A 24,619-nucleotide genomic window follows, 5' to 3' on the forward strand; every position below is an offset into this window, starting at 1 on the left:
TTTTTTGGCCTTTAGAAAAACACCATGCTTAATAACACGCCACGTTTGCGCATTGGCTTTGATAACCCTGCTTATTATCATGTTTTTTTTTTAAATATAGTATCTTATTATCTTTTTCTTGATCAGCTGCTTTCTGAGTGTAGATTTACTATCAACAAATGCTACCAATACTACCCCAACTAGTCATTACAGTCTCACATTGAGAATATCTCCCATGGATTTTAAATAGTGCTTGTACCTAGAAACAGGTGAACTAAATAGGTTAGCTTTAGCTTATTTCCTTTCCGGCCTATCTTAACCTACTAGTCATTTTAAAAATACCTATATTACCCCTGTAAAATAAATGCTTTTTCACCGAGCACTCATAAAAATTTGTTTTTTTCAAATAAGTAGCATTAGACTCAATAGTTGTTTGATAACTTTTGTGCCGAATCCTCAATTGGTGGTATACCTTAGAGTTAGGGAGTACCATTCAATAATTGACATAAGTAGGTATGAAAGTTGCTAAAATGCCAACTGGGTGGTACTCCTTTTTTTTTAAATTTAGAATATTTTCGGCATTTAGCAGCTTTCAGCTCCTGTTATTTGAGATGTATCAAACGCTACCTTTCAAGATGTTAGTACTGAAGTGTAATATAATAATAGAAAATCAACCGCGTTCAACTACCCTTGATTGACCTGCATGCTTATTGGACGGTTCCTTGTGTCAGGACAAGTAGAGTTTCCATCCTCGACTGAATTGACTTGCCATATATAATGAATGCAAAAGCCATTTTTATATCTTTTGTTTTAATTTGGATATATACAGGAAAGTTCAACGGTCAGCTTTTAGTGGTGGGTTATTAATACAATATAGCATAAGTGATGGGCCCACCTATGCCCCATGTCTGCCTTAGTACTCCCCCAACTAAACTCCCAGCAGGCATGTAGAGGAGTTGGATCTCCTTCTCACAACCCTACCTGAGGGTGGGGTTTAGGTTGGTAGGTTGGGTTTAGAAATTTCATCTAATTTCTTATAAATAGACATCACAACTTTTACTTATTTGATTAAAATATATTATTAATTAAGTTTGATATCTTAAATATAAATTTATCTGTCTTCCAACAATATATGGATTGAAAATGATCTGGTTTAATCTAATATATCAAAACATATTAGGTTTAGAACTTGCATCTAATTTCCTATGAATAGATATCAGGATTTTCAATTATTTAGGTAAAACGCATAAACAACACATAAACGATCAATTATTTTCATAATTCATACATAATTCAAAATGTCATTACTTGGTCTACTATTCCCAATTTTTTAATTGAAACTATATCTTCTGATTATCATACCAAGCAGATTTCTTAATGAATTTAGTCATCATCACCCTATTGATTGAACTATTTGCCTTCAATAAAAAAGTTGGGAAAATCCCCAATACCATGTACTTTGGCTCGAGTGACAATTTGGTCCCCGGATTTTAAAATGTGACAATCAAGTACTCAAACTTTCAAAATATGACAATCCAATATTTGTCGTTAACTAGTCCATTAATCAGCTGATAAGTGACATTTGAAAAGTCAAAAATACCTTTTGAGTGTCATCTAATTCTCTTTATCAATCATCCAAACATTAATAATAAAATAAACAGTCCCAAATTCTAGATTCTTCTAAACAGTCACCAACTTTTTTTGAATAGAAGAGGCTAGGATTTGGGATTGTTTAGTTTTTTGTCAACGTTTGGATGGTTGTTAAAGAGAATTGAATGGCATTCACAGGACATTTTTGATTTTTCAAATATCACTTAACGGCTGATTAACAGACCAGTTAACAACAAGTACTAGATTATCACATTTTAAAAGTTCGGGTACTAGATTGTTGCATTTTAAAATTTAGGGTCCAAATTGTCACTCAAGCCAAAGTACAGAATACTTATTGATAATTTTCCCTAAAATGTTCATATGTCTCCAAACAATACGTGGATCGAAAAGAATCAATTTTAACCTAATATCATATGTTACCCATATACAAACTAGTTACAAAATCTTAAAACCAGTTTCATCCCAAAATCCATTTTTGCAAGAAAAAAAAACCACCCTATCTAGACGATAAGCCATAGAATAGAGTAAAAATTGCCATCACTAAAACATGTTGTGCTCACCATGACAAAGTCGACTTGAAACCTTTTCTCCTAAATCTTCCCTCGCCATCTCTATTCTACCAATGGTGCCCAGGATTCCATTTATTTATTAGATGCTTATTATATATATATATATCTTAATGAAGCCCACGTTTTGGATAAGATATTCTAATATTTTTCCCCTTAACAGACGACCGAACTTGCGATGAACTAGCTGTCAACGTGCATCCCCGGGGCGTCTGCGTCTCGATATTCATCACCCAGTACTCAATCGGATTGGCTGCATTCGGAAGTCACGGCTCCTCCCCCTTCCACGTCATCCCCTGCATAAGCTTTCCCTTGAAATAATTATTCCTAATAACCGGATCTATCGCTATTAAGATGCGCATATGCTCGTCTACCAAAACTGTCGACACTCACTATGTGCGGCCCGCCACGTGCCGGCCCTTGACGTTTTCTAGTCTTCTCGTCACGTTGACCGTCACCTATTTTGTCAATATCTCATTTCGAAGAAGAATTACTAAATTAATTAAGTCTATATCTAATCTAATTTAATACGCAGTCACCAGTAATCCCTTCCATTTACCGTTATCTTGACTGTTAGACTAAATCAGCTGGTGAAGCTCGATACACCTCAGCTCGTTCAGTTGGGGACGGGGACAACATCACCGGTTATCTGAATCGTCAGAGAGCGTTGGCCTATATAAACCTGATCTCATATAATTTCCTCCAATGTGCCACAAGTGTACAGTTATCGTAAAAGGAAAAAAAATGTATAATATCGTATAATCTGTAATTTTTTTTTTAATTTAGTATATATTTAGTTCTATAGGTGTTTATAGATGGGGTGTTTCCCGTATAAATATTCAATTGAAAAACGTTACTTTAGTATCTATTGTTTTTCTTGTTTATTTCACCTCATACATTTATCTTTCACCTGTCGCCTGAGTTTATTGTATAAATTCAAGTGTTTCTGATGCTAATGTAATAGCTTTTTTTCAATAAATGTCCAATTAAACATAGCCGTAGTTTTTGAATCTGGATTAATTGAATTTGATGGTTACATTGTGGATTGTTTAAACAATAATATGGCATGACAACTCTGCACCCATATAGATTGTAGTTGTGGGTAGGAGTGCAAATAGATCAGATCATGATATGAGATCCGGTCCTATTTGGTCGAATTTGGATCACTCCAGTTCGGATTTTTGGATTAGATTGTATTTGGATCACCCTTTATCCAGTCCGATATTATATATATATATATTATTTATTTTTTATAAAAAATATGTATATTATATTTTTCTTTTAATAATTTATTAATTTAAAAAGAACAAATCAGAACAGATCAAATCCGAAGATCTAACTTACCGATAGGATTCAAATTCAAATTGTGTCCTATCAGATCCAATCCGATTAGATCTGACATAAACAGTATCGGATCAAATTCGAATATATCCTGATTTGAATCCGATCTAATCTGTTTGTATTCCTAATTGTGGGGCATTTATATGTTGACATGAGGCACTATTATCAATTTAATAGTTATTAGTACAATGAGGTTGTGGTTTTTCATCAACCACTTTTTTCATGTTCGTTTTCTTATTCACGCGGAAGCGATGAAAAAAATAAGCAAAAGAGATTTTACTTGGATATCACTTGCCCCGATCTTCTAGGTGGTGGGTAAATATTACTCAGTCAGGGATGTTGACAAAATGTGTTGAGGCAATTTTATCCATTTTAATGATAACTATTTTTATGGATGTTGTCAACACATTTTGTCAAACATCTCTAAAAAGTATTATAGTAAAACCCACTGAACAAAGTATTTTAACCAATCTCATCCGATCTTGTTATGGGTTTTTTTGGCTGGTTGCAGCTTGGGATCAAATTCCATTGAAAAGGCGACAAATTCTATATGATACCGTAAATGTGTTACACCTGAATCAACTTAACCAATAAAAATCCCACGTGGACTTTGAATGACTACCAGTTGATTGGTTGCCAATTGGATGATATTATGACATTATCGGTTCTTCAGGCATGATACCGGTACGATAGCTTTTCAGTTGTTGGTTATGTTTCCTATTTTTAAACACGTGTCTATGTTGAATTCAATATATATTTGATAACTAAACTATATGGGACACGTAACCAGGTTGGACCGTCAAAAGCATATCGAAAATGTCCAAAGCGGCAGAGTATTGATCATCGATTAGACTACAACTCAATTATTTACCTGGGTAGAAAAATAAAAGATGAAAAAAAATCTCCACCTTATAAGTCATATCTCAACGCCTTATCACATTTCTTTCGTGAAATTTAGCTTTACTTTTAATGATGGACTTCGGTTCCTTTATTCATGAGAACGGATCTGCTCCTCACAGTGAGCGCTTTACACGCGCATTACACGCACATCCTACTATCTATTGGGAACATCTTCGTATTTTTAAATTATTATTTATGAGAGATGTTTTGAATGCACGGTAGATGTGTATGTGAGCCGCCCAAGTGTGAGTAACAGATCCCATCTCTTTATTTATAGATCATGCCCTACAATTAGAATAAACTCACATTGTCTACTTATTTGTAGTTGTTAGGATTAGGATTATACGTATATTTATTTAGGGTTTGATTATTGGATTTGGATACATAATTCCTTATAATTGGAATTAGAATTAAAATAAATTGAAATGAGATTTCATTCCAATTTCCACTTATTTGAGTAAAGATGTAAATGGGAGATTTTTAACTTTTTGGGTGGATGGATAAACAACTTAGATGGTGTTTGGTATATCGTATGAATCATTTATTAAAAAAACACTAATTTTAACTATGGCGCCTATTGGTGTTGAGGTGTAAAAAAACATACAAAACGTTTAAAATAGATTTTATCTCGTTTTTTAAGACAAAATCATACAAAACCTTTATCTTATAAATCCCATCAATACCAAAAACATCTTAATTTACCAAAAATAAGAATCCTTACTTTCTAAAAAATAATCTTTTTATGGGAGTGAGCCCATTATAGATGCTTAAAAGTTGATAAATTAATTAGGGTAATTATCCGATTGATCAATTTACTCTATAAGATACTGGTAAATAAACAAAGCCTACATGAGGGAATGGCATTTCAAAAGGAATGGAAATAGAATTTCGATTCCGCCCAATCAAATTTCAGGCCCGTATTCCTGTGAACCAAACTGGCCTTATAATATTGAATGGGAATTAGGGAAAGACGAGAATACTGTGAAGGAGGGAGGCAGAAAGACAGCATCACGGATTTCTTTTATCGAAGAGAGACAAGGAACTAGAGATTACGATGGATTAAATCAAAAGCCTTGATAAGTGAAATTTACAAAATCTACAAAATCAGTTTGAACCCAAATTAATAAAACGCTCCGGAAATAACGCAAAGGGCGCTGGGGCAACCTCTCGTGCGTCGGTAGAATGAATCTATCGATCCTCGCCTCGTCGTCGTCGGCATGGGTGCGCACTACACCGTTAAACATTCCGCTATAAAGGGCAAACTAGAGACGAAGGAGAACAGTGAAGCCACCGCCGTTGTTTCCATTTTTTTTTTATATTATATTTTATTTTTTATGGAAGGTGAGAGATAATAAAATATTGCGAAAATATTTTAAAATAAAGAAACTCCGTCACAGTTCGATGGATAGATGGAAATAATGTAAGCTTTAAAAAGCTTTTCATCTTTTTTTCTCACACCGTTTTCCTCGTCTCCGTCTGTGGTCGTGTTCTCTACCTCGCTGGCCAGCTACGTTTTTTTCATCTTCAACCATGAGACATAATTGTTTCGTGCTTCTGTCTCTTCGCGTTTCAAGATAGTGTTGGATCTCCAGTCGAGAAACAGGCTTTTTCTCTTATATTTTCTTCTTCTTGTTCTTCGTCTTCTCATTCATCTTCGTATCCGTGGTTGTCGTTCGGTTTTGGCTTGATTGTTTGATTGGTTTCAAGTTCTTTAATGGCGATGGAAGATACTGAGAGTTGGAGTAGCAGAGCGGTGGATTCATCGCCTACTCACCCTCGTCAGCAAAGGCAGAAGCTTGAGGTTTATAACGAGGTGCTTCGTAGGCTCAGAGAATCGAACAATGAGGAGGCAAATGCTCCTAATTTTGAAGATGAACTTTGGAACCATTTCAACCGACTACCCGCTAGGTACCGTAACCCTAGTTGTTGTTTCTGTTTACTCTCTTCTTGTTTTTATTTCATTTTCTGTTTCACTGTTGTTCCCATTTTATTGATCTTGTTGATACTTTGTCAATATCTTCGAATCTGGTCTTTAAAGGATTACATTCTGAATCATTCTGTGCTCTAGGTGTTTTTTATTTTCTATTCTTTGGTTTGATTCTTGATTTGTTGCTTGTTCTTTCTTTCAAAATTATGTTCTATTTGCTGTTTGATGGCATTATCTATATTTTAGTCCGTCTCTCCTCTTTTTGACGTGGAAAGGTTTTAGACTAAAACACGTAGTAGTAGAACGAATCGAATTCACTCCTTGATGCTTGTCTATATTAGTTATTTTATTTGACCATGTGCATCGGTGATTAGATTTTTTTTTTTTCAGATGCCAGGTTCTCTGATCATTCTTACTCTAAGCATGTGCTTATACTTTTATTCATACTTATCATAGTTTTGTGCTTGTGCTGAGGTCCTTCATTGCTGCATTGTAGGTACGCAATGGATGTGAATGCTGAGAGGGCAGAAGATGTTCTAACACACAAGAGATTACTGCGGCTAGCGCAAGATATCCGCACTAGACCTGTATTTGATGTCCGTCTTGTGCAGGTAAATGCTCTTCGAATTGTTAGGTCATAAAATGTTCCTTCTTTTCATATTAGAAGGCGATTAGATTACTCAATTAACAGTGGGTAATTATATAAAATTTCATGAAAATGTCATTCTTAAAAGTTGGATAAAATCTTCCAGTTTTTTTTTTTATTTTAATTTATTATGTTCGGCTTACCTACTAGAGCTCATATTCATTTCTGTTTGTTTTGGGGTATTTACTGTTTAGTCCAATGTCTTCTTGCATGTTTTATTGCTGCCGAAGGCTACTTTGAATGTTTAAAGTTTTTGCTCTTATATTGTTCAACTGTTCTTTGCTGGTCCTTATGGTCCATTGTCTTTGATCATGGTTGGGAGTTGGGACTACCTTGATCTAATGGACACAAGAAAAATTTACTGAGTGAGAAATTACTTCTCTTCTTTAGTGGTCTTAAATGTCAGTAGTTTGGACATTTATCAAAAAATATGTCAGTAGTTTGGAGTATTAAGAAATTGTCATTCTTTACTCTTTGCCCTCCCACCCATGTGCTAGGTTAAGTTGAGATTAGTTCATTTTCTTGATTAGGAAATCTCAGCAAGGCTGGTAGAGAGCCTTTTCAAAAGGACATAGAAGAGCCTATTGCTTGGTGTTGTTTTGTACTAGGGAATAAAGAGATTTAGTTGCTAGAAGTTTAAGATTAAGACATGAACAAAACTAGATTTTTTTGCTAGGAGTTTAAATTTTCTTAGGTGATAAGTTTTTTTTTTTTTTTTTTCTGGTTCTTTTGTCTTACTCAAACTTTCATGAATGTAGGTACCATTGTGGCTTTCAATTGGTATGATGTCATTAGAATGAGATTTGGAGTAGATTTTCTTTCTTTTCTTTTTTTTTGTGTGTGTACCAATTCATTTAACCATACTTTGATTTGTGTTCTGGTTAGCCTTGTGCTGATGCTTTTTTTTCCCCAAGTTTCAATTGGTTTTATTGTTGCTTGTTTGGTTTCTTTACATTGTTTCAATTTTTTGTTTTTCATTGTTTAGTTCCTTAAATGAAGGCTTTTCCCTAACGCTATTTTAATTGCATTATAAACATGTACAAATTCCATACACTAATCTCTTTCTTGTACAGGTTCCTCCTGTCCCTTATGGAAATTCTGTTGATTCACACTTATCAAGAAAAGATGATGCTCACAGTTCTAATTCCCGTAGCAGGCAAAGGTATTGTTTTTATATTTTTCATTCTTTGTTCGTTATAGCCTCTTTGTTTTACTGTTTTTCTTCCTCAATCTTACATTGCCTGAGGACAATATTTATAAATGAGCTTTGTCATCATGCTCTTTAACTTTCTTTATGTTTTAATGTTCATTTATTATGTTATGATGTCTATCTCCTTGTTGATTATGTAGCATTCATCCGCCACCTTCCTTTGGTTCATCACCTAATCTTGAAGCCCTTGCTCTTGAATCCCAGTCAAATGTTGAAGATGGAGATAGTGCTGTGTACGAAAATCTTCTCTTTTCTCAGTAAATAGTGTCACAAAATTTGGATTATTACAGTAAGCTTCTCTGCAAAAAAAGTTTTAGGGCTTGTTTAAGAAATGTCCTAAATAAGCACGAAGTAATTTATGCTTGGAAATTTCCTTATGCTGTGTTTGATTTGAACAAAAAAAAGGTAGGGAAAGGAAGGGAAGCCTGTACAAAACCAAGTAATTTATGCTTGGGAATTTCCTTATTCTGTGTTTGGTTTGAAAAAAAGGTAGGGAAAGGTAGGGAAACCTGTACAAAACCAAGTAATTTATGCTTGGAAATTTCCTTATGCTGTGCTTGGTTTGAAAAAATGATTGGCAAACCTGTACAAACTGTGTACAGGTGTCTCTACCCTTCCCTTCCTTTCTATCTTTTTCTTTCAAACTAAACACAGCCTTAAGGTTGTCAATTGGTTGTATGGTATCTGCAATATCCCCTTGGTTATTTTCTTGAGCTATAAATTTGTGTGGTTTCTTGTCCTTGCCTGTTTCTTGTTTAGTAAGTTGTTTTAGGCTGTGTTCATATCAAGGAGCTATAAATTTCTAAGTTTTGACAGAATTCCCAAGGGATTCCAGAATGACTGGATTTTGATTTCCACACATGAAAGGTTAAAAAAATTGGTTAGCTCCAAAGCCACCCTTCTTATGATTGTCCCATTTCGACCTCTGAAATCTGCTGATTCAAAAACAATCTTATATCTCACAAAAAGAATATGAAACTATCTGTATCATCCACCTTTTTTTTTTTTTTTCTTTCAATTTTATCATGGACTCACTATATGTCAACAGATGCCCTCTTTTTGGGTACTAACAGATGCTTTCTTTTCTTTCTTAAAGTTCTCTTGGGGAAGTTTTACCCCATGTTCAGCTGTCCATTTTCACATCTAATACAGTATACATTACCTTTTCTCAAAAAAAAAAGAGATTTTAGTCCCTGAATGAAAGCAAAATATGTGTATTTTTATGGGCAATATAATACACTTTATTGCGATATGAGAAATTTTGATTGGCAAAATGTTCAATTAGTGTCCATGATGGTCAAACCACTGTTATCCAATATGGGGCATATATAATCTATAAAGAAATCCCAAAAGAAGACTATCTACATTCCTTTTTCTAAATAAATTTGATGAATTTGTAAGGATAATTGACTGGAAATTTTCAATGTTCAGTTACTTGGACCACATCTGTAGGTTAATGGATAAACATGCAAGACTTGATTAGAATGTTGGGTACCACCATTCTCCCCTGTGGTACAAGAATGTTGGGTACCACCATAAACTGGAAATTTCCAATGATCAGTTACTTGCATCCACCCTATATCCTCGCCTTCCTCCCCTGTGGTACAAGAATGTTGGGTACCACCGCCTCAGTTCATGGTGAAGCTAAACTTTGATGGAAGCTCCTCGGGTAATCCAGGTCAGTTGGGAGTTGGGGGTGTGTACAGAAACGAGGAAGGAAAAATCTTTGCCCTTTACTAGGGCCCAATTGGGGTGGAAGATTCATTAAGGGCAGAAGTAATGACCTTACTTCAAGGTTTGAAACTAGCGAAACAATGGGGAATGCAGCAATTAGAAGTGGAAGGAGACTCCAATCTGGTAATAGGGTGGATGCAAGCTGGAAACCTGGGAGTGTGTCTCTTAGACAGCCTCTAAGAGAGATTATTAGCTTAGAAGGGAGATTGGGGTGCGTTTTAAATGGGTAAGAAGGTCAGCAAATGGAACGGCTGACACTTTAGCTAAGCAAGGAGTTACTAGGGAGGCTTTGTTTTGGGCCTGTTTGTAAGTTTTTGATTTTCTTTTTCCATCCATTTTGTGGGTGGTAAGCCTTTAATCTTTTCAATTCTCTAATGAAAGTTATCATTTCCTATAAAAAAACATGCATGGCTTGATTTTTGCATGTATTTTGTAGAATTTGGCTCATTTTATTTTTTGACAAGTATTTGACTTAGTTTGTTTGTGAAATGCAATTGGTTTTTAGAATCTTTAATTCATAAATTATTTAGAAACTGAAGCTCTTCAGTATATAAGTTTGCGTTTTTATTTATTTTTGGAGTTCTATTTTTATTATAATTAGTCATTATGGATCTATTTGAATTAACAAATTGATGCAAAATGGCAAAATTTTAGTTGTTATACTTTTATAACATTTGAGTATAAAATCTATAAGTTAATTTAATAAAAAAAGTATTGATATTTAAGTAAAAGCATTATGCAGGTTTACAATTGTCATGTTTCCGTCATTTTGTGTACAAGTTATATATCTCATATCTCATATTTCAAATTTCAAAACTATTCTAGTTGTTGATATGGGTGTATTGTTGACTTTCCATTTCTTATACTTTATGGTCATTTATACATTGGAAATAGTATTTCTTCTTATGCATTTGTATGGCTTGCATTATTTTTTATCGCATTTCTGTTATATATATTAGGTTCTTGCTTATTATGCATACCAAAATTTTAAAATTGGCATACCGATACTCTGCTTGATGCTCAAGGTTTAGTTATTTTAGTGAGACCCTAAAGAGGGTTCAGATCTGAGTACTTGGGAAGTATTTCTAAACACACTAAAATTTTGTTTTTTTCTGTCAAGTTATTAGGAAGAATTAGGGGCCTTTCCTGCTTTGTTTGTTGTCATTTGAGCTTCATTTTATGTCTATGTTGGAGTAGTATTGTTTTTAAAAGGTATCTTTTGCTTATTTTAAAAGACTATTTTTTTTTTTACTTTATTGTCATTTAAGCTTCGTTAATTGGCTGCAAGTAAAAGGTCAAGTTTTAAGGTTTCTAGGCTTGGTTGAGGAATCCAATTTGTCTTTGTGGGTAGTCTTTGGATAATGTATAGAATATATAGTGATACACACATACACATAATTATAATCACTCAGTGTTCTCTTTTAGATCTCATACTTAGATTTATATGGTCCTTAGATCTAATTTGGTTTAAAGAGATTTCTCCTGCATGCATGATTAGAGTGATCCCATACAGTATGGAGTGTGGATTTCTGAATTTTGTCTTAGTTGGTGAATTGTATTTTAGTTATAAAACTTAAAGATTCATTTAGTTTGTTGGTTATTATTTCATTGTTTGGATAAGGATATCTAAACATTCTATTCATTTTCTATTTTGGTGGTTGATTGATATGTTTTTCAATATATGATCATTATTTCTTTTATTTACTTATCTGATCCTTTATTCTTTTTAATAATGTTTATCATTATTACTCATTTCTTCTTGTTTCTAGCTCAAATAAGTGGTTTCTTGTGTAATTTATTTTCAAGGGTAGAATCATTGTCATCATTACTTTTTCTTTTTGGCTGCAGCAGAGTTGTAGTTTGCACTGTTTTTGATTAATTAAACTGTTTGATTTTGCTCATCATTTCTGAGGTTCTAAGTGAATGGTGCTTTTTTTAATGTCTGTATCTTTATGAAATTCATGTTTTTTTATATATTTGATTATCATACAGGCCCATGCATGAAGTCACATTTTCATCAGATGACAAGCCAAAACTTTTAAGTCAGGTAATTGGCTGGTTATTTACTCTAGCACATTAGATCTATCTTGTAAAACTCAATTTAATGTGATTAAATTCTTAATCCACTATTTGGGGGTTCTGTTATATCATCATTTAGAACTTGGATCACTCATTCTTCATGCTAAGTATGATTTTCAAGCATACCATCTTGGTATATGATATAATGCATGTATTTATGCTTATGTATACTTGCCCATGTCAATCTCTCTATCTATATCTTGTCTAAACACTTTCATAAGAGATCACTAAAAATGGAGGTTATTGCTTATATTAGACAAGAAAGACTAGTGTATAGTAATGGCTATGTGAGAACATCAAATCCCAGTAGGATGGTCCTAGAAGAATGAATATTGATGTTGGTCTTGATAAATTCCATTTTGCCATGTGGTTGGCCATAATGGCATTGGACTTGCCTGAACTCTTAATTAAAGCAACTTTTGTTAACTAAAAATCTTGACCTGAAATGTGGAGTCAATTTTTAACTTTTCTAATGGCATTTTCATTTATAAAACACACTTAGGTAGAAGCTGATCTATGTTTCGTTGATATTGAAAAGATAAAACACAGGAAAGGTGCTTGAAACAGAATTTAATTTTAAATTTAAAATTGATGTGTCTGGTAGACGTATCACCCATTTTGAAGTGTTCATGTGTATGATAGGTGGGGGCCCTCGGAGGCTGAATTAGGATTTCAGCAACAAGAGTTCAATAGATATATGATTGAGAGAATTTATTGCTGTTTTACAAGAAAACAATCAGCACACTGGATGAATTACTTGGCCAAAATTTACCAACTAATGTTCATTTTCTTTACTTAATCAGTATTAAATTTCACAAATACCTTTTGAATCTTACTCTTGTGGAGGGATGCTATCAGATTGAGTGATGAAGAATATACTATGGGGGTTGATAAATTGTTGAATGGAGTCTCACCTTAAGTATTGGATGTGGCATTATGACAAATAAAACAACATAAACTTGGGAGGAAATTCTTAAACTAAATAAAAAATATTTTTACAATAAAAGTTTCATTTCATTTTTTTTTTTGGAGAAATAGGCCTGTTTTTCATTCCTTACTTGCAGACAAGGTTCAAAGGATCGATACATGTCGGGCCGTATCAGCCAATACGTATCGTATCAGGGGCTTACCGATACCCCTACAGGGGGTGTTTCGGGGTCTCAACCGGTTCAGAGGGTGGATGGACCTTAAACCGGCCCATCTGAACCAGCTTTAAAAAAAAAAACAAAAAAAAAGCTACCGATACTGCCGATACGCCACTACCGGTGTATCAGGCATATCAATATTTTGAACCTTGCTTGCAGATAAGGCATAACTTTGACTTGACTTAAAGATCAAAGGACTTGGTGAGAGATGGAAACTAAAAAGGGCATTGCCCAATTCTGGTCCAGCTATTTGGGGGTATTTGGGAGGGGTGGATTGGATATGAAACTTAATCTTTGCTTTTGTTGTATCTATTTTCTTTTCACAAAGTGGCTGCTGTCAGACTAGGCGTTTAGGCAATTTATTATTGACATAGAATGTTGAGGTCACAATTAAATAATGATATTTAGGCTCTCTTGAAACTTGTGTCAAGGATAAATCCTCTTGACTGGTTTAAACATTTGCATTATGGAGGACCCATGGCCAAAATGGCTTGCTGACATCCTTGATAAAGATTAAGTTCATTGCTGTTACTTTAGAAACTCTTTTCAAATTTTTGATAGTTTTGCTTTGTTTGATTCCCAGTTGACTGCATTACTTGCTGAGATTGGACTGAACATCCAAGAAGCACATGCTTTCTCTACAGTAGATGGCTACTCCTTGGATGTCTTTGTTGTTGATGGTTGGCCTCATGAGGTATTTCCTTCTCTTTCTCTATTTAGTTATTTTGATTGGAAACATAAAAGTTTATGGAAAAGAACAAGGGAGAGCATTGAAAAGGGAAAAGAGTAACACTAAACAACAATTACAAAAAGATAATTTGTTAATCTTTTTTTTGTCCGGTAAGTTGTCAAGGTAGCTTATTAGTCTTGACTCTTGACAGGAAGTTTTCAACATATTTTTGTAGGGCATCAGACTTTTCCTTGCAACATTCTGATTATAGTGTCACAAATAAAAATTTATCAACATATTCTGTTCAGTGCTGTATCCATTGTTAAATTATGATCCCTCAAATCACTTCTCATTACTTTTACCTAATGTCCTTTTTGGCCTACCTCTTTCTCTTCTAGACCCTTCTCTTGCAACAGGGCACTTCTTACTGGTTCTTTAGATGGTCTTCCATGCACATAAGTAAGCCATTTTAATATACTTTCCCTCATTTTATCACTTTCTCAGGGATACTATGAATATGCTCATTTCTGGTGCTAGCATTCCTAGTTTTCTCTTTCCCACTCATTCCTCTTGGTATTTTGCATCTCTTCTAAACTCCTTTTTTGGGGACGTTTGTGTGGGTTCTACTAGTACTGCTTACTTTTTGTTTAGGTTGTTTCTTGAACTTTGCTGATACAAGGATTTAGTCTGAGGCAAGGTAGTAGTAATACTCAAATTTAATTTTCTATGCTGATGACATTTTTGTTTTGAGTTGTGGTAGCAATCACTTTTTGCCCAGGTGGGTTAAACCACCTTGTTATTTAATTGGTTCATCTATGTCATTGGTAGCAGGAGTGTTGGCCTGGTCAAGTCGTCAAGAACCTTCTAACCTTTCTGTGTGCCTACTTTGGGATATATTTATTGTTGTGTACAATGCCTGCTATCTTATTGATGAAAAAAAAAGACAATGCCTGCTATCTTGGTTGACTGCTGCAACACTTGACTATGATAGCCAGATATTGAGAGTTGGGTCTTTATAATACCCATAGGCTGACAGAATAAAGTCTTTCTTTTCGTCTTATATTTTATTTTCATCTATAAACTGAATTAAAAAAAAAGACTTGTAGTATAGAACAATTTCTTTTCAGGAGATATTTATTTATTTTAATATGCTACTGTAGGCTTAATTAATATTGTATTTTTTCTCATCATCTAAATATCACCATTCTCTGGCAAGGAAGTCTAAGGAAAGAGGAGATAAGTAGGAAATCCACTTGCAGAATCCAAGTGCTGTTAAGACCCAGAGACTGTATTGGTAAGGGATATCAACCCCAAAAATTCTAGGGCATCTTCACACTACTCTGGCATAGATAAATCCTTCTAAAGCTCTTTGTTTTTTTTTTTTTTTTTTTTTCAACTCCTTTGGCTAGATTGTTAGGCAGCGCTATGCTAGCCTATTGTAACCAATTGTGAAGGGTTGGGTAACACTATTCTTGCCTACTGAAACACCTGATGCAATCATTTTTGCAATAGGCAACCAATCAGAAAGGGTTGAGTAGCACTTATTTTTACAGTTACATAATAAAAAGTTGCAACTAAAATCCCTGATACAATCCTTTTACAAGTTGAAAAACGTCTAGGTTGAACAATATTCTTGTCATTTTTGTGTCTATAATGTTGCTCAATTTTTTCTGAGAATATTGGCTATAATTATTTTCTTACTTTGTTCTCCTTTTTCTTGTGTTAATAGACTAATGCCATTCATATGTTAAAGTATAACAATATAGAGTCTGTATCCACCCCCCCCCCCAAAAAAAAAAAAAAAAAAAAAAACTCTTACTTTTACTTCGCCATAAACTACTTTATTCACTTATATGTTGGGAATTGCTAGGAAACAGAGCGGCTTAGACATGAACTGGAAATGGAAATTTTAAAGTTTGAGGTACTCTCTCTATCTACCTATTCCATCTGACTATTTATTTATGTGTATATGTCAATCATTGTTTAGAATTTCATGTTTAGTGCAGGTATTTTTTCCTTTTTTATTGCCATATTTAAGGCAGAGTTGGCCATTCCAAACTGCCCTCTTTGTAGGGACCCTGTAGATTGCCCATATAGGCACTTAATCTTGTCCATGAAAGTAGTACACATTCATCCATTTCTTGTAGTTCCCCCATACAAAAAGAATCCGTTAAATTATAAAATTGGCTAAAAAGGGGCTTACTTTTTTGCATGTGGCACTGTGGCTCTCTTTCTTACAAAAGACAGGGATTTTACATGCTGAAATATGCAGGTGAAGAGTGGCTTTCTTTCTTACGATGTGCTACTTGAGCTATCAGTTGTAAAACCTCAATATAATGCCAATTAATTGTTTTTATGTCTTATGTAAATGGCCTAGTCTCCTGCTTTTCATATTGTTAGTGGACTATAAGAAGATTGTGTAGAGGCAAGGCAAATAAGTTTGATATTGAAAGTAAGTCAGTTGCCCTTGAATCCATATTGTTTTTCTTGCACTGGTTGTGGACTAGGTTACTAGATTAGCACAACTATATGAAGTTTTTTGTTTTTTGAATCTTAAGGTTTCAAAGTATATTGAATCAAGAAATAATTGTAAGGGGAATTAGTTAAGGTTAATACTATGAGATTTTTCAGTGGATCTTTTTTTGTCACAACACAGTTCTTGTCATAGATTAAGATATCAAGCACAACTAGGGGTGTTCAAATTTGGTTGATAAACTGAAAACCGAACCGAACCAAACCGATAAGCTAATTTGGTTTGGTTAATTCGAGTATTAGTTTGGTTTGGTTTTTATTTTCTAAAAAAATCGGTTTTTGGTTTCAGTTCGGTTTGACTAAGATTTTCAACTGAATCAAACCGCAAACCGAATTAGTGGTTGTAATTAATTAAGTATATTAAATATATAATATTCTATTCAATACTTTATACTCATTAATTAATAATTATTATCTTTTCCAATGGGCAATGGTCAATTCACAATTCCCCATTGTGCTTTGACCTGTTGGGCCTATTCCAGCTTTTAATTAATAATAGTTAATTAAATAGCCTAGAGACTATAAACAACTAGAGTATTAAAATCTAGACTAATTATTAATTATTCATTAATTTTTTGTGAAGAATGAGTGTAGTTGCTTTAATAATTAGTCATTCAACTGTTCATTAAATGACTGTAGTTGTATTAATTGTTCATTAACCTAGACTAAAGATTAATATATAATTGTTTACTAATTATTAAAACCGAACCGAACTGTATTTGGTTAGGGTTGGTTCGGTTCTAAATTGTAGTCTGGTGTGGTTCGGTTGGGAGAGATGGTCAAACAGAATAGTCGGTTAGGTCTTTGGTTCTAACCGAACCGACCGATTGCACACCCCTAAGCACAACATTACCAACAGAAAAAAAGTTGGGTGGATAATGTGAAGATCTGCTCAGCAGTGTTGCACTCGCTCCTTACTGTTAAAAATTGAATAAGAAGTTTTTTGTGATGATTGTGAGGGTATCCATGCTTTGGAGAACAAAATGGTGGGGAAGTGAGAAGCAAAAGGCCCATGAAATGTGGCATCAGTGGAGGTGTGCATGTTGAGATGGATGCATGATGAAACAAGGAGGATTAAAATTGGCAACAAGATAAAAAGTAGGCATAGATTTGTCTGATGTAAAGGAAATACCAATGAATGCATGTGTCTGGAGTAATTGAATAATTGATGAAGCCTTTAGAGAGCATTGGGAAAGAGACAAAAGATACTAGGTTCTGTTAGTGAAGAAATATTTTTTAGGTAAGTGTTCAACAAGACATTAGTTTGGAGTAATTGAATAATTGATGAAGCCTCTAGAGAGCATTGGGAAAGAGACAAAAGATACTGGGTTCTGTTAGTGAAGAAATATTTTTTAGGTAACTGTTCAACAAGACATTTGTTTAGAACAGGCCATCCCTCCTGACAAAGAGGAGGACCTAAGCAATACAAATGTTGCAAGATGTAATGAAATAGTCTCATGGTCCACAGATAACCTGGTGGAACATCAATGAGCCTTCCATTGCTGAAGGTCCATCATACGATGTAAGTAATTGCCAAGGCTGCCTAATCATAGCACAGTGCATTAGAAGATAGGTGGCTGATTCTTCATCTTGAAAGCACATGGCACATGCATTGGAAGAAACATAACAACAAAAGCATGTGATGAACACATTGGAAGAATTGTAAGAATGCTCTGATCTGTTTTTGCTTTAAAAGACATGTTTTAATCCATCTACAAATAGATTACCATATGAAAAAAAAACATTATCCAGAATAATTAGATGGTACAGATAACATTTTCCCCACATGGATTGGCTACCCATTGAACAACTGTTTTTAACTCCACAATAGTCTGATGATATGATTGATGTTGTTTAAAAGTTTGAAAACATCGTATTTTGTGTGTGTGTGTGTGTGAGAGAGAGAGAGAGAGAGACTGGTGCTACCTGATATGTATGTATGTATCTATTGCCTGGGTGTTTGTAAATGATGATTTAAAGTTAACTGCAGAAGAAATCTTTGTCAAAACTCCAACTATCGTCTTCTGTCAGCAACAATCAGCAGACTGGGCCTATGCCCATACCCAATCATGTAAGAATACCTACTGATGGGATGGATGTCTGGGAAATTGATGCCGGCCTGTTGAAATTTGAGAACAAAGTTGCATCTGGATCATATGGAGATCTGTTAGTCTTTGTTCCCCTGCTCTAAATAATTTTTCTCCAATTAGCAGGATCCATCTTTGGTTATCCTTTCTCTTTCTTAATTTTATGCCCTAACTGTTGCAGGTACAAAGGTACTTACCGCAGCCAAGAAGTTGCGATTAAAGTCCTAAAGCCTGAGCACGTAAATGAGAACATGCAGAGAGAATTTGCACAAGAGGTCTTTATTATGAGGTTTGTTAAGTTAATATGCTGTATAGGTAGTATCTATAAAAAAAATGCTTGTATAGGTTATAGGTTGGCATAGGGGTGAGCAAATGGGTAGGTTCTACCCAGAACTGAATGGAACCAACCTCAAACCGGCCTTGAACCGACTTTATCCAATCTGTTATAGGGTAGGGTTTGGTTCCAAATTCTTGGAACTGGCCCGCACCCAGGCCTGTTCCAGGGTCTTAGGGTTTACCCTAGCCGAACCGATCTGATAAACCGGCCTGGAACCGAACTTGCCTTGAAATAAATCCAAAATACTGAGGATGTGAAGATTCGAACCCAAGCATGTATTGGCTAACTTATGGATTGGAACCACTAGAAAGTGTTCTGAGTTGCAATCCTTGGTTAGGAAATTAATTCATTCATTATATTTGAAATGAGGTACTGAACATGCAAGATGTGGCTTTTTTTTTCCTTATTTTTTACAAGAGATTACTTTCTACTCTTGAATGTGTAAAATGCTTTTCCTTAGGTACATCTATAGGGATCCTTATCCAATCCAATAGAACATTCATTACATTTGATGTGCTTCTTAAGGGTACTCTAAATTATACTTAGTTTATGGGAACAGTTACCGAGTAGTTTCTTGCTTATTGGTTTAATTTTTTTTCTCACATTAAGGCTTTTATCAAATTTTATTTTCATCCACTTCTCTCTTTTGTCAGTGAATGATTTTTCAGTTGCACATCATAATTTGAAAGTTGAAACATAAAAGAAGAAAATTAAAATAGATCTTTTCCTGTGCCTTCTTTTTTGGGTTTGTTTTTCCACTGTCTGTTACAATTGTTTCCTTCTGGCTTTTTTCAGGAAAGTCCGGCATAAGAATGTTGTGCAGTTCATAGGAGCATGTACTCAACCTCCAAGTTTGTGCATTGTGACAGGTACTTTATCATAAATTGTGGTGCCATTCGTTGCAGAATTTTTTTTAAATATTTTTGGAAACTGAGCATCATTTTTTTCCATGATGTTTTCATTTTGCCAGAATTTATGTCTGGTGGAAGTGTATATGATTTTCTTCATAAACAAAAGGGTGTCTTTAAGCTTCCATCCTTGCTCAAAGTTGCAATTGATGTTTCCAAGGGAATGAACTACTTGCACCAAAATAATATAATACATAGGGACCTCAAAGCTGCCAATCTTCTGATGGATGAAAATGAGGTAGGCATTTCCATATAATCTGTACATGCCAACTATTGATGTTTTCATGATTTTATCGTTTTTATGTTATAAGGTATCTATTGGTGTGGTGGTTGCTTCTTGCTCTGTACATTAACTTATTTTCTTGTCAATTTCCTTGTGGTATACAAGCCTGCCTGGAAGTTTATTGTGATTGTAGTCTTTAGTTTAAATATTCTTAAACTGTGTGCCTCAGGTTGTTAAGGTTGCTGACTTTGGAGTTGCCAGAGTGCAAGCTCAATCGGGTGTCATGACTGCTGAAACTGGAACATATCGTTGGATGGCTCCTGAGGTAGGAATTTTATAGAAGATAAAAATTTGACTCAACAAATTCACATAGCTTTAAATTGTATTCTTAGTGATATTTCTGTATATGCCGGACTACCTTCTAAATGGATATTTGCATGCCCCTTACTGGGATTCATTTATTGCTGTATTTTTTTTTTCCACAAAGGTAATAGAACACAAGCCATATGACCACAGGGCTGATGTTTTCAGTTTTGCAATTGTGCTATGGGAGCTATTAACAAGAAAGGTAATTACTTCTAGTTTATTCTTTGAAATGAAATGGGTTCTTTGGTTTAACTTATCATTTCGTTTACTCTCTCGTTTTTTGGGTTAATTTCTATTTGAGAATGATGATGCCATAAGCCTAACAATGTACTAATCTACTATTACGTTTTTATGATTGATTTCCAGCTTCCATATGAGTTTCTAACCCCGTTACAAGCAGCAGTAGGTGTGGTACAAAAGGTATTAATCACATCTAAAATATGACAGCCAAATTTTTTGTGCTTTAGCATGGAATAATTCTGTTTTGTTAATGCTAAACCTAGGACACTCTAATCAACTCAATAAAACAAGTGCCAAATGAGAGTCTAGAATCTCTACTCTCACATTTTGCATCCATTAGTCTTATACACATCTGCTTATTTAGTGATTAAATACCAGCAATTGTCATGCTATTCTCATCATAATAACAACAATGTATGAAATCTCCATTGTGTGTGGTACAAGTACAACTATCACTAATCTCTGTTAATGCTGAACTTATCAGCAATGCACGTAAGAGTATTTCTATTTAATGACAACATATATTGATATCATTGTGGTTTTTGGCAAGTAGTAATCAGTTATATGTTGAATCCAAGATGCACGTGCATGATAAATCATTTTCTTTCACATGGAATCAGGGCTTACGACCAACAATCCCAAAGAATACTCATCCAAAGCTTGCAGAACTGCTCGAGAGATGCTGGCAGCAAGATCCAACTTTAAGACCTGATTTTTCTGAAATTATAGAGATCTTGCAGAAAATAGCCAAGGAGGTTAGAAATGTTAGACATAGGCCCCGCTTAATGTTTCTTTTATACTGGATATCGGTCTCCTTACAACTTATTGAAACAGGTTGGTGATGATGGTGAAGACCGGCGCAAAGACAAATCATCTGGTGGATTTCTCTCAGTCCTCAGACGTGGTCACCACTGAAGCTGAGAGGAGAGAGGCTACTGTTTGTAATGTGTATCTAATGCATTAATCAAGTAGTCCATTTCCAATCTACCTCTGTCCTGCACTGTACAGTATTTTTTCTGATTACCAACCTACTTCTAGCCTTTTTTTTTTTATATATATTAAAATTTCTCCTTAGGTTTGTGTTTTTCATTTTCTCCACCTTTATTGTCACCATCCACCTTTAAAACTTAGTGCAAGGTTTCTTATCTACAAAAAAAAGGAAAAAAACTGTAGTGCAAAGTTGATGAAATCAAGTTTTGATTCTTTTTTACCTTAAATGGAAAGGTGATTGATATGGAATGCAGTTTTCATTAATGAATTTGGTTATTTCAAGAAGAATGCTAGTAAAACGAGTTGTGCAATCCTTGGAAACTATGAGTTAGAAATGGTGGAACCACATTACCAAGGACATGGTGGGATCTCATGCACAGACTTGGGAGACAAAGTTGTGCAATGTGCACTTATCCCTAGCATATCTGTTTCTTCACTAGAATTCTGTTTTTTTAGCATTTTAAAAAATCCATAAAAAGAGGGATTTATTCTGACCACATGGAAAGAGTTTTTTGGCCCAGATCCAATTTTATACATGGAAGATTCCTTAGTTGTTCACCCTTAGCCAAATGGTCTGAACTGCAGACTCACCACGTATGTATAATGCAAGTCATTTAGTTGTACATTTCAATGCACTTTGTACGCCCCCAATAGACATCTCACTTATAGGTCGTTTGGTAAAACTAGATACTAGTAACCAACTGATGGTGGCTCAGTTGGTAGGTTCTCTGACTCGTCGGAGTAGAGACGGCTGCCACCAGGGTTGGGGGGGAGGGGTGTTGGGATGGGCTACCCGTTGTGGATTGAGTCATTCAACATCTAATATTTTGTATTCATTTTTTCAAGAATATTTTATCATTAATAAATAAGAAGATTAGTAAATAGTTATAATAATTTTTAAAATTAATTCAAAATAATTATATTATTAAGAAATTTTTTGTTAGAGGAAAAAGTAATTAATAATATGGTAAAATATAAAAACCTCCTTGTAGTTTTGGAAAAAAACTTAGATACCATCCTTCCATCTAGGGGTGTCATTGGTATTAGAAAATCTGATTTTGAATTTGAGATCCGATATAATTGAATCAAATTTAGATATGACTTGATTTGATTTGACAAATATTCAAATTTGATCGATTATTTAATTCTTATACATAATATATAAATTTTTTAAATATTTTATATAATTTTTATATAATAATTAAATTATAAAAATAATTTATATACTTTATATAAATAAAATATTTATTTTATATATTTGTTAATTACCTAAAATAATTAACTTGTCGAATTTGAATCAAATCAAGCATTCAAAATTTTAATCAAATTTGAAGTTGAATATTAATTTTCAATATTTGTTGAATCTCCAATAAAATTAGATATCAAATTTTCTAATCAGATTTGAATTCGTATATTGTCTGATTCGATTTGATTCAATCCTTTTATGCCCGTACTTCTGTCATCGTCATAGACAATAAATATTGGCCTAATACATTGTGTTTTTTTAAATACCCATTTTACCCTTACACCTATGAATTTATAATATAAAATGCTCCAAAAAGAACTTTTAACTTTTAACTTAAAAAGTTCCTTGGGTCAAATTGAAATGAGTAAAGTAATTTTACTCTATAACTTTGTTGGCTAGAATGAAGTCAAGAAGGCAAATCTAACATTTTGAATTGCAAGGGAAGCTTTTGTTGAAGTGAAACCTTAGGGGAGGTTTTTATACTTTACCCTTAATAATCTATTAAAAAAGATAAACAAAATAAATAGAAATTGAATACAAAAGAAAAAGTAATGGGAACTTTAAGATATGAATTTTCGAAGGAAGCTTTGGAACACTTGATCAACAATTGTGATGATCTGATGCATGGCTAGACGATGCACCCACGTTGCATAGGAATAACATCGTGATAGTGTATGCTTTTGGATCCAATCAGATTGATGTACATATACATTTATTGTTAATGAATAAAAGTACATTATTGTTTAATGTTGATATTGGTATGTTTCTATAAATTACCCCTTAAACTGGACACTTACGAGACTCGTGTTAGTTTAGAATGTTCTCAACCGTTTGATAGACTTGGGGAATTTATCCTGCTAAGGATGATATCGATGTGATGCTAAAGAAGTTGGGACAATTTGTCTCACCTGGTAGGGTTAGACCCAAAGCACATGTAATGTGTATGGATGAAATACTAAACTCGAACAATTTTCTAGTTATGCCATGGACCTTGGAGATTAATAAGTAAAACTGAAAAGATACATATAACTCCTATAGTATTACACTAAGTGTTGAATTACGTTATCTTTTATATACCAATCAGTAAGATTCATTAAGGGTCAAAACCTGGATATATTGAGACAGTCTGAGAATTCATTTAAAAGAGGATATAAAGTAGAAAATCTTATATTTTTTTATTATTTTATATTTATTTATACACTGGCAGCAACGTCGTGAGGAGCAAATCTGGCTTCTACGCATAGAGGAAGAAGTCATTTGCAACCATTTCAGTCTATTATGATCTCACCGTTAATAAATAATTAAATAGCACAAGAGATATTGGCAATGTGCACTATAGTCCTGTATATGTGTGTCGACAACCTTTTATGGTGAACAGACAAGTTATTTGCTGAAAACACAACTGTGCAAATCTATCATATATTGAATAGATAAGACACATACATGTAGGGATTTGGATTTGCACCTCACAGAAAGCACCTAAAACTGATTTTACAGCACATCTGTCCCTATATTCGAAGCATCTCGTATGAGTAAAAATACATAAATATCGAAGATGTTCTCGATGTGCGGATGGAAAGTATTGTTAGGTTGGTGTGGAATGAGATTGGCTTGGGTGCTCATAAAACTATAGTCACACCGTTTGCACGGTCTTTCATATTAGTGGTACATTAGGAATATATCTTATAGAAAAACATACAAATGCGATATATTCTCAATGCACAACTATAAAAGGTTGTATGCAAGGTGTGAATGCGGTCATATTTGATATTTTGAATTTTGATAGATTTACAGTGCAATTCAGAAATCTGCAATAAACCTATCTATACTTTTCCATTAAGTAAATTATCTGACAAGATACCGTATAACCTATCAGAACATT

The 24,619-nt window shown here is 34.1% G+C and overlaps 1 protein-coding gene across 2 annotated transcripts; it reads left to right on the forward strand.

Moving 5' to 3' along the window:
• The first annotated feature begins 5,527 nt into the window (after positions 1-5,527).
• On the forward strand, positions 5,528-21,790 carry STY17 (ACT-like protein tyrosine kinase family protein). 2 transcript variants are annotated; one of them, XM_010268623.3, is made up of 16 exons: positions 5,528-6,305; positions 6,821-6,935; positions 8,044-8,132; positions 8,321-8,413; positions 11,907-11,961; positions 13,722-13,832; positions 15,679-15,729; positions 18,331-18,506; positions 18,609-18,716; positions 19,560-19,633; positions 19,735-19,910; positions 20,125-20,220; positions 20,383-20,463; positions 20,628-20,681; positions 21,122-21,256; positions 21,336-21,790. In XM_010268623.3, exons 1-16 carry the CDS (start codon positions 6,112-6,114, stop codon positions 21,414-21,416), a joined length of 1,689 nt encoding a protein of 562 aa, XP_010266925.1. In that variant the 5' UTR covers positions 5,528-6,111; the 3' UTR covers positions 21,417-21,790. The 2 variants fall into 2 exon arrangements, with proteins under 2 accessions (XP_010266925.1, XP_010266926.1); XM_010268624.3 differs by having other exon boundaries at positions 5,531-6,305; positions 18,334-18,506.
• Positions 21,791-24,619: the final 2,829 nt, after the last annotated feature.

Source organism: Nelumbo nucifera, chromosome 6 (genome assembly GCF_055504915.1).
Source record: "Nelumbo nucifera cultivar China Antique chromosome 6, China Antique-T2T, whole genome shotgun sequence".
NCBI classification, from domain to species: Eukaryota; Viridiplantae; Streptophyta; class Magnoliopsida; order Proteales; family Nelumbonaceae; genus Nelumbo; species Nelumbo nucifera.

Excerpts from the sequence above, each read along its gene's own strand:
- STY17 (XM_010268623.3), top strand. The coding sequence starts at position 6,112 with ATGGCGATGGAAGATACTGAGAGTTGGAGTAGCAGAGCGGTGGATTCA. Across the intron at positions 13,833-15,678 it reads TTGATGGTTGGCCTCATGAG|GAAACAGAGCGGCTTAGACA; the intron begins GTATTTCCTTCT and ends GGGAATTGCTAG. Across the intron at positions 20,464-20,627 it reads GGGAGCTATTAACAAGAAAG|CTTCCATATGAGTTTCTAAC; the intron begins GTAATTACTTCT and ends ATTGATTTCCAG.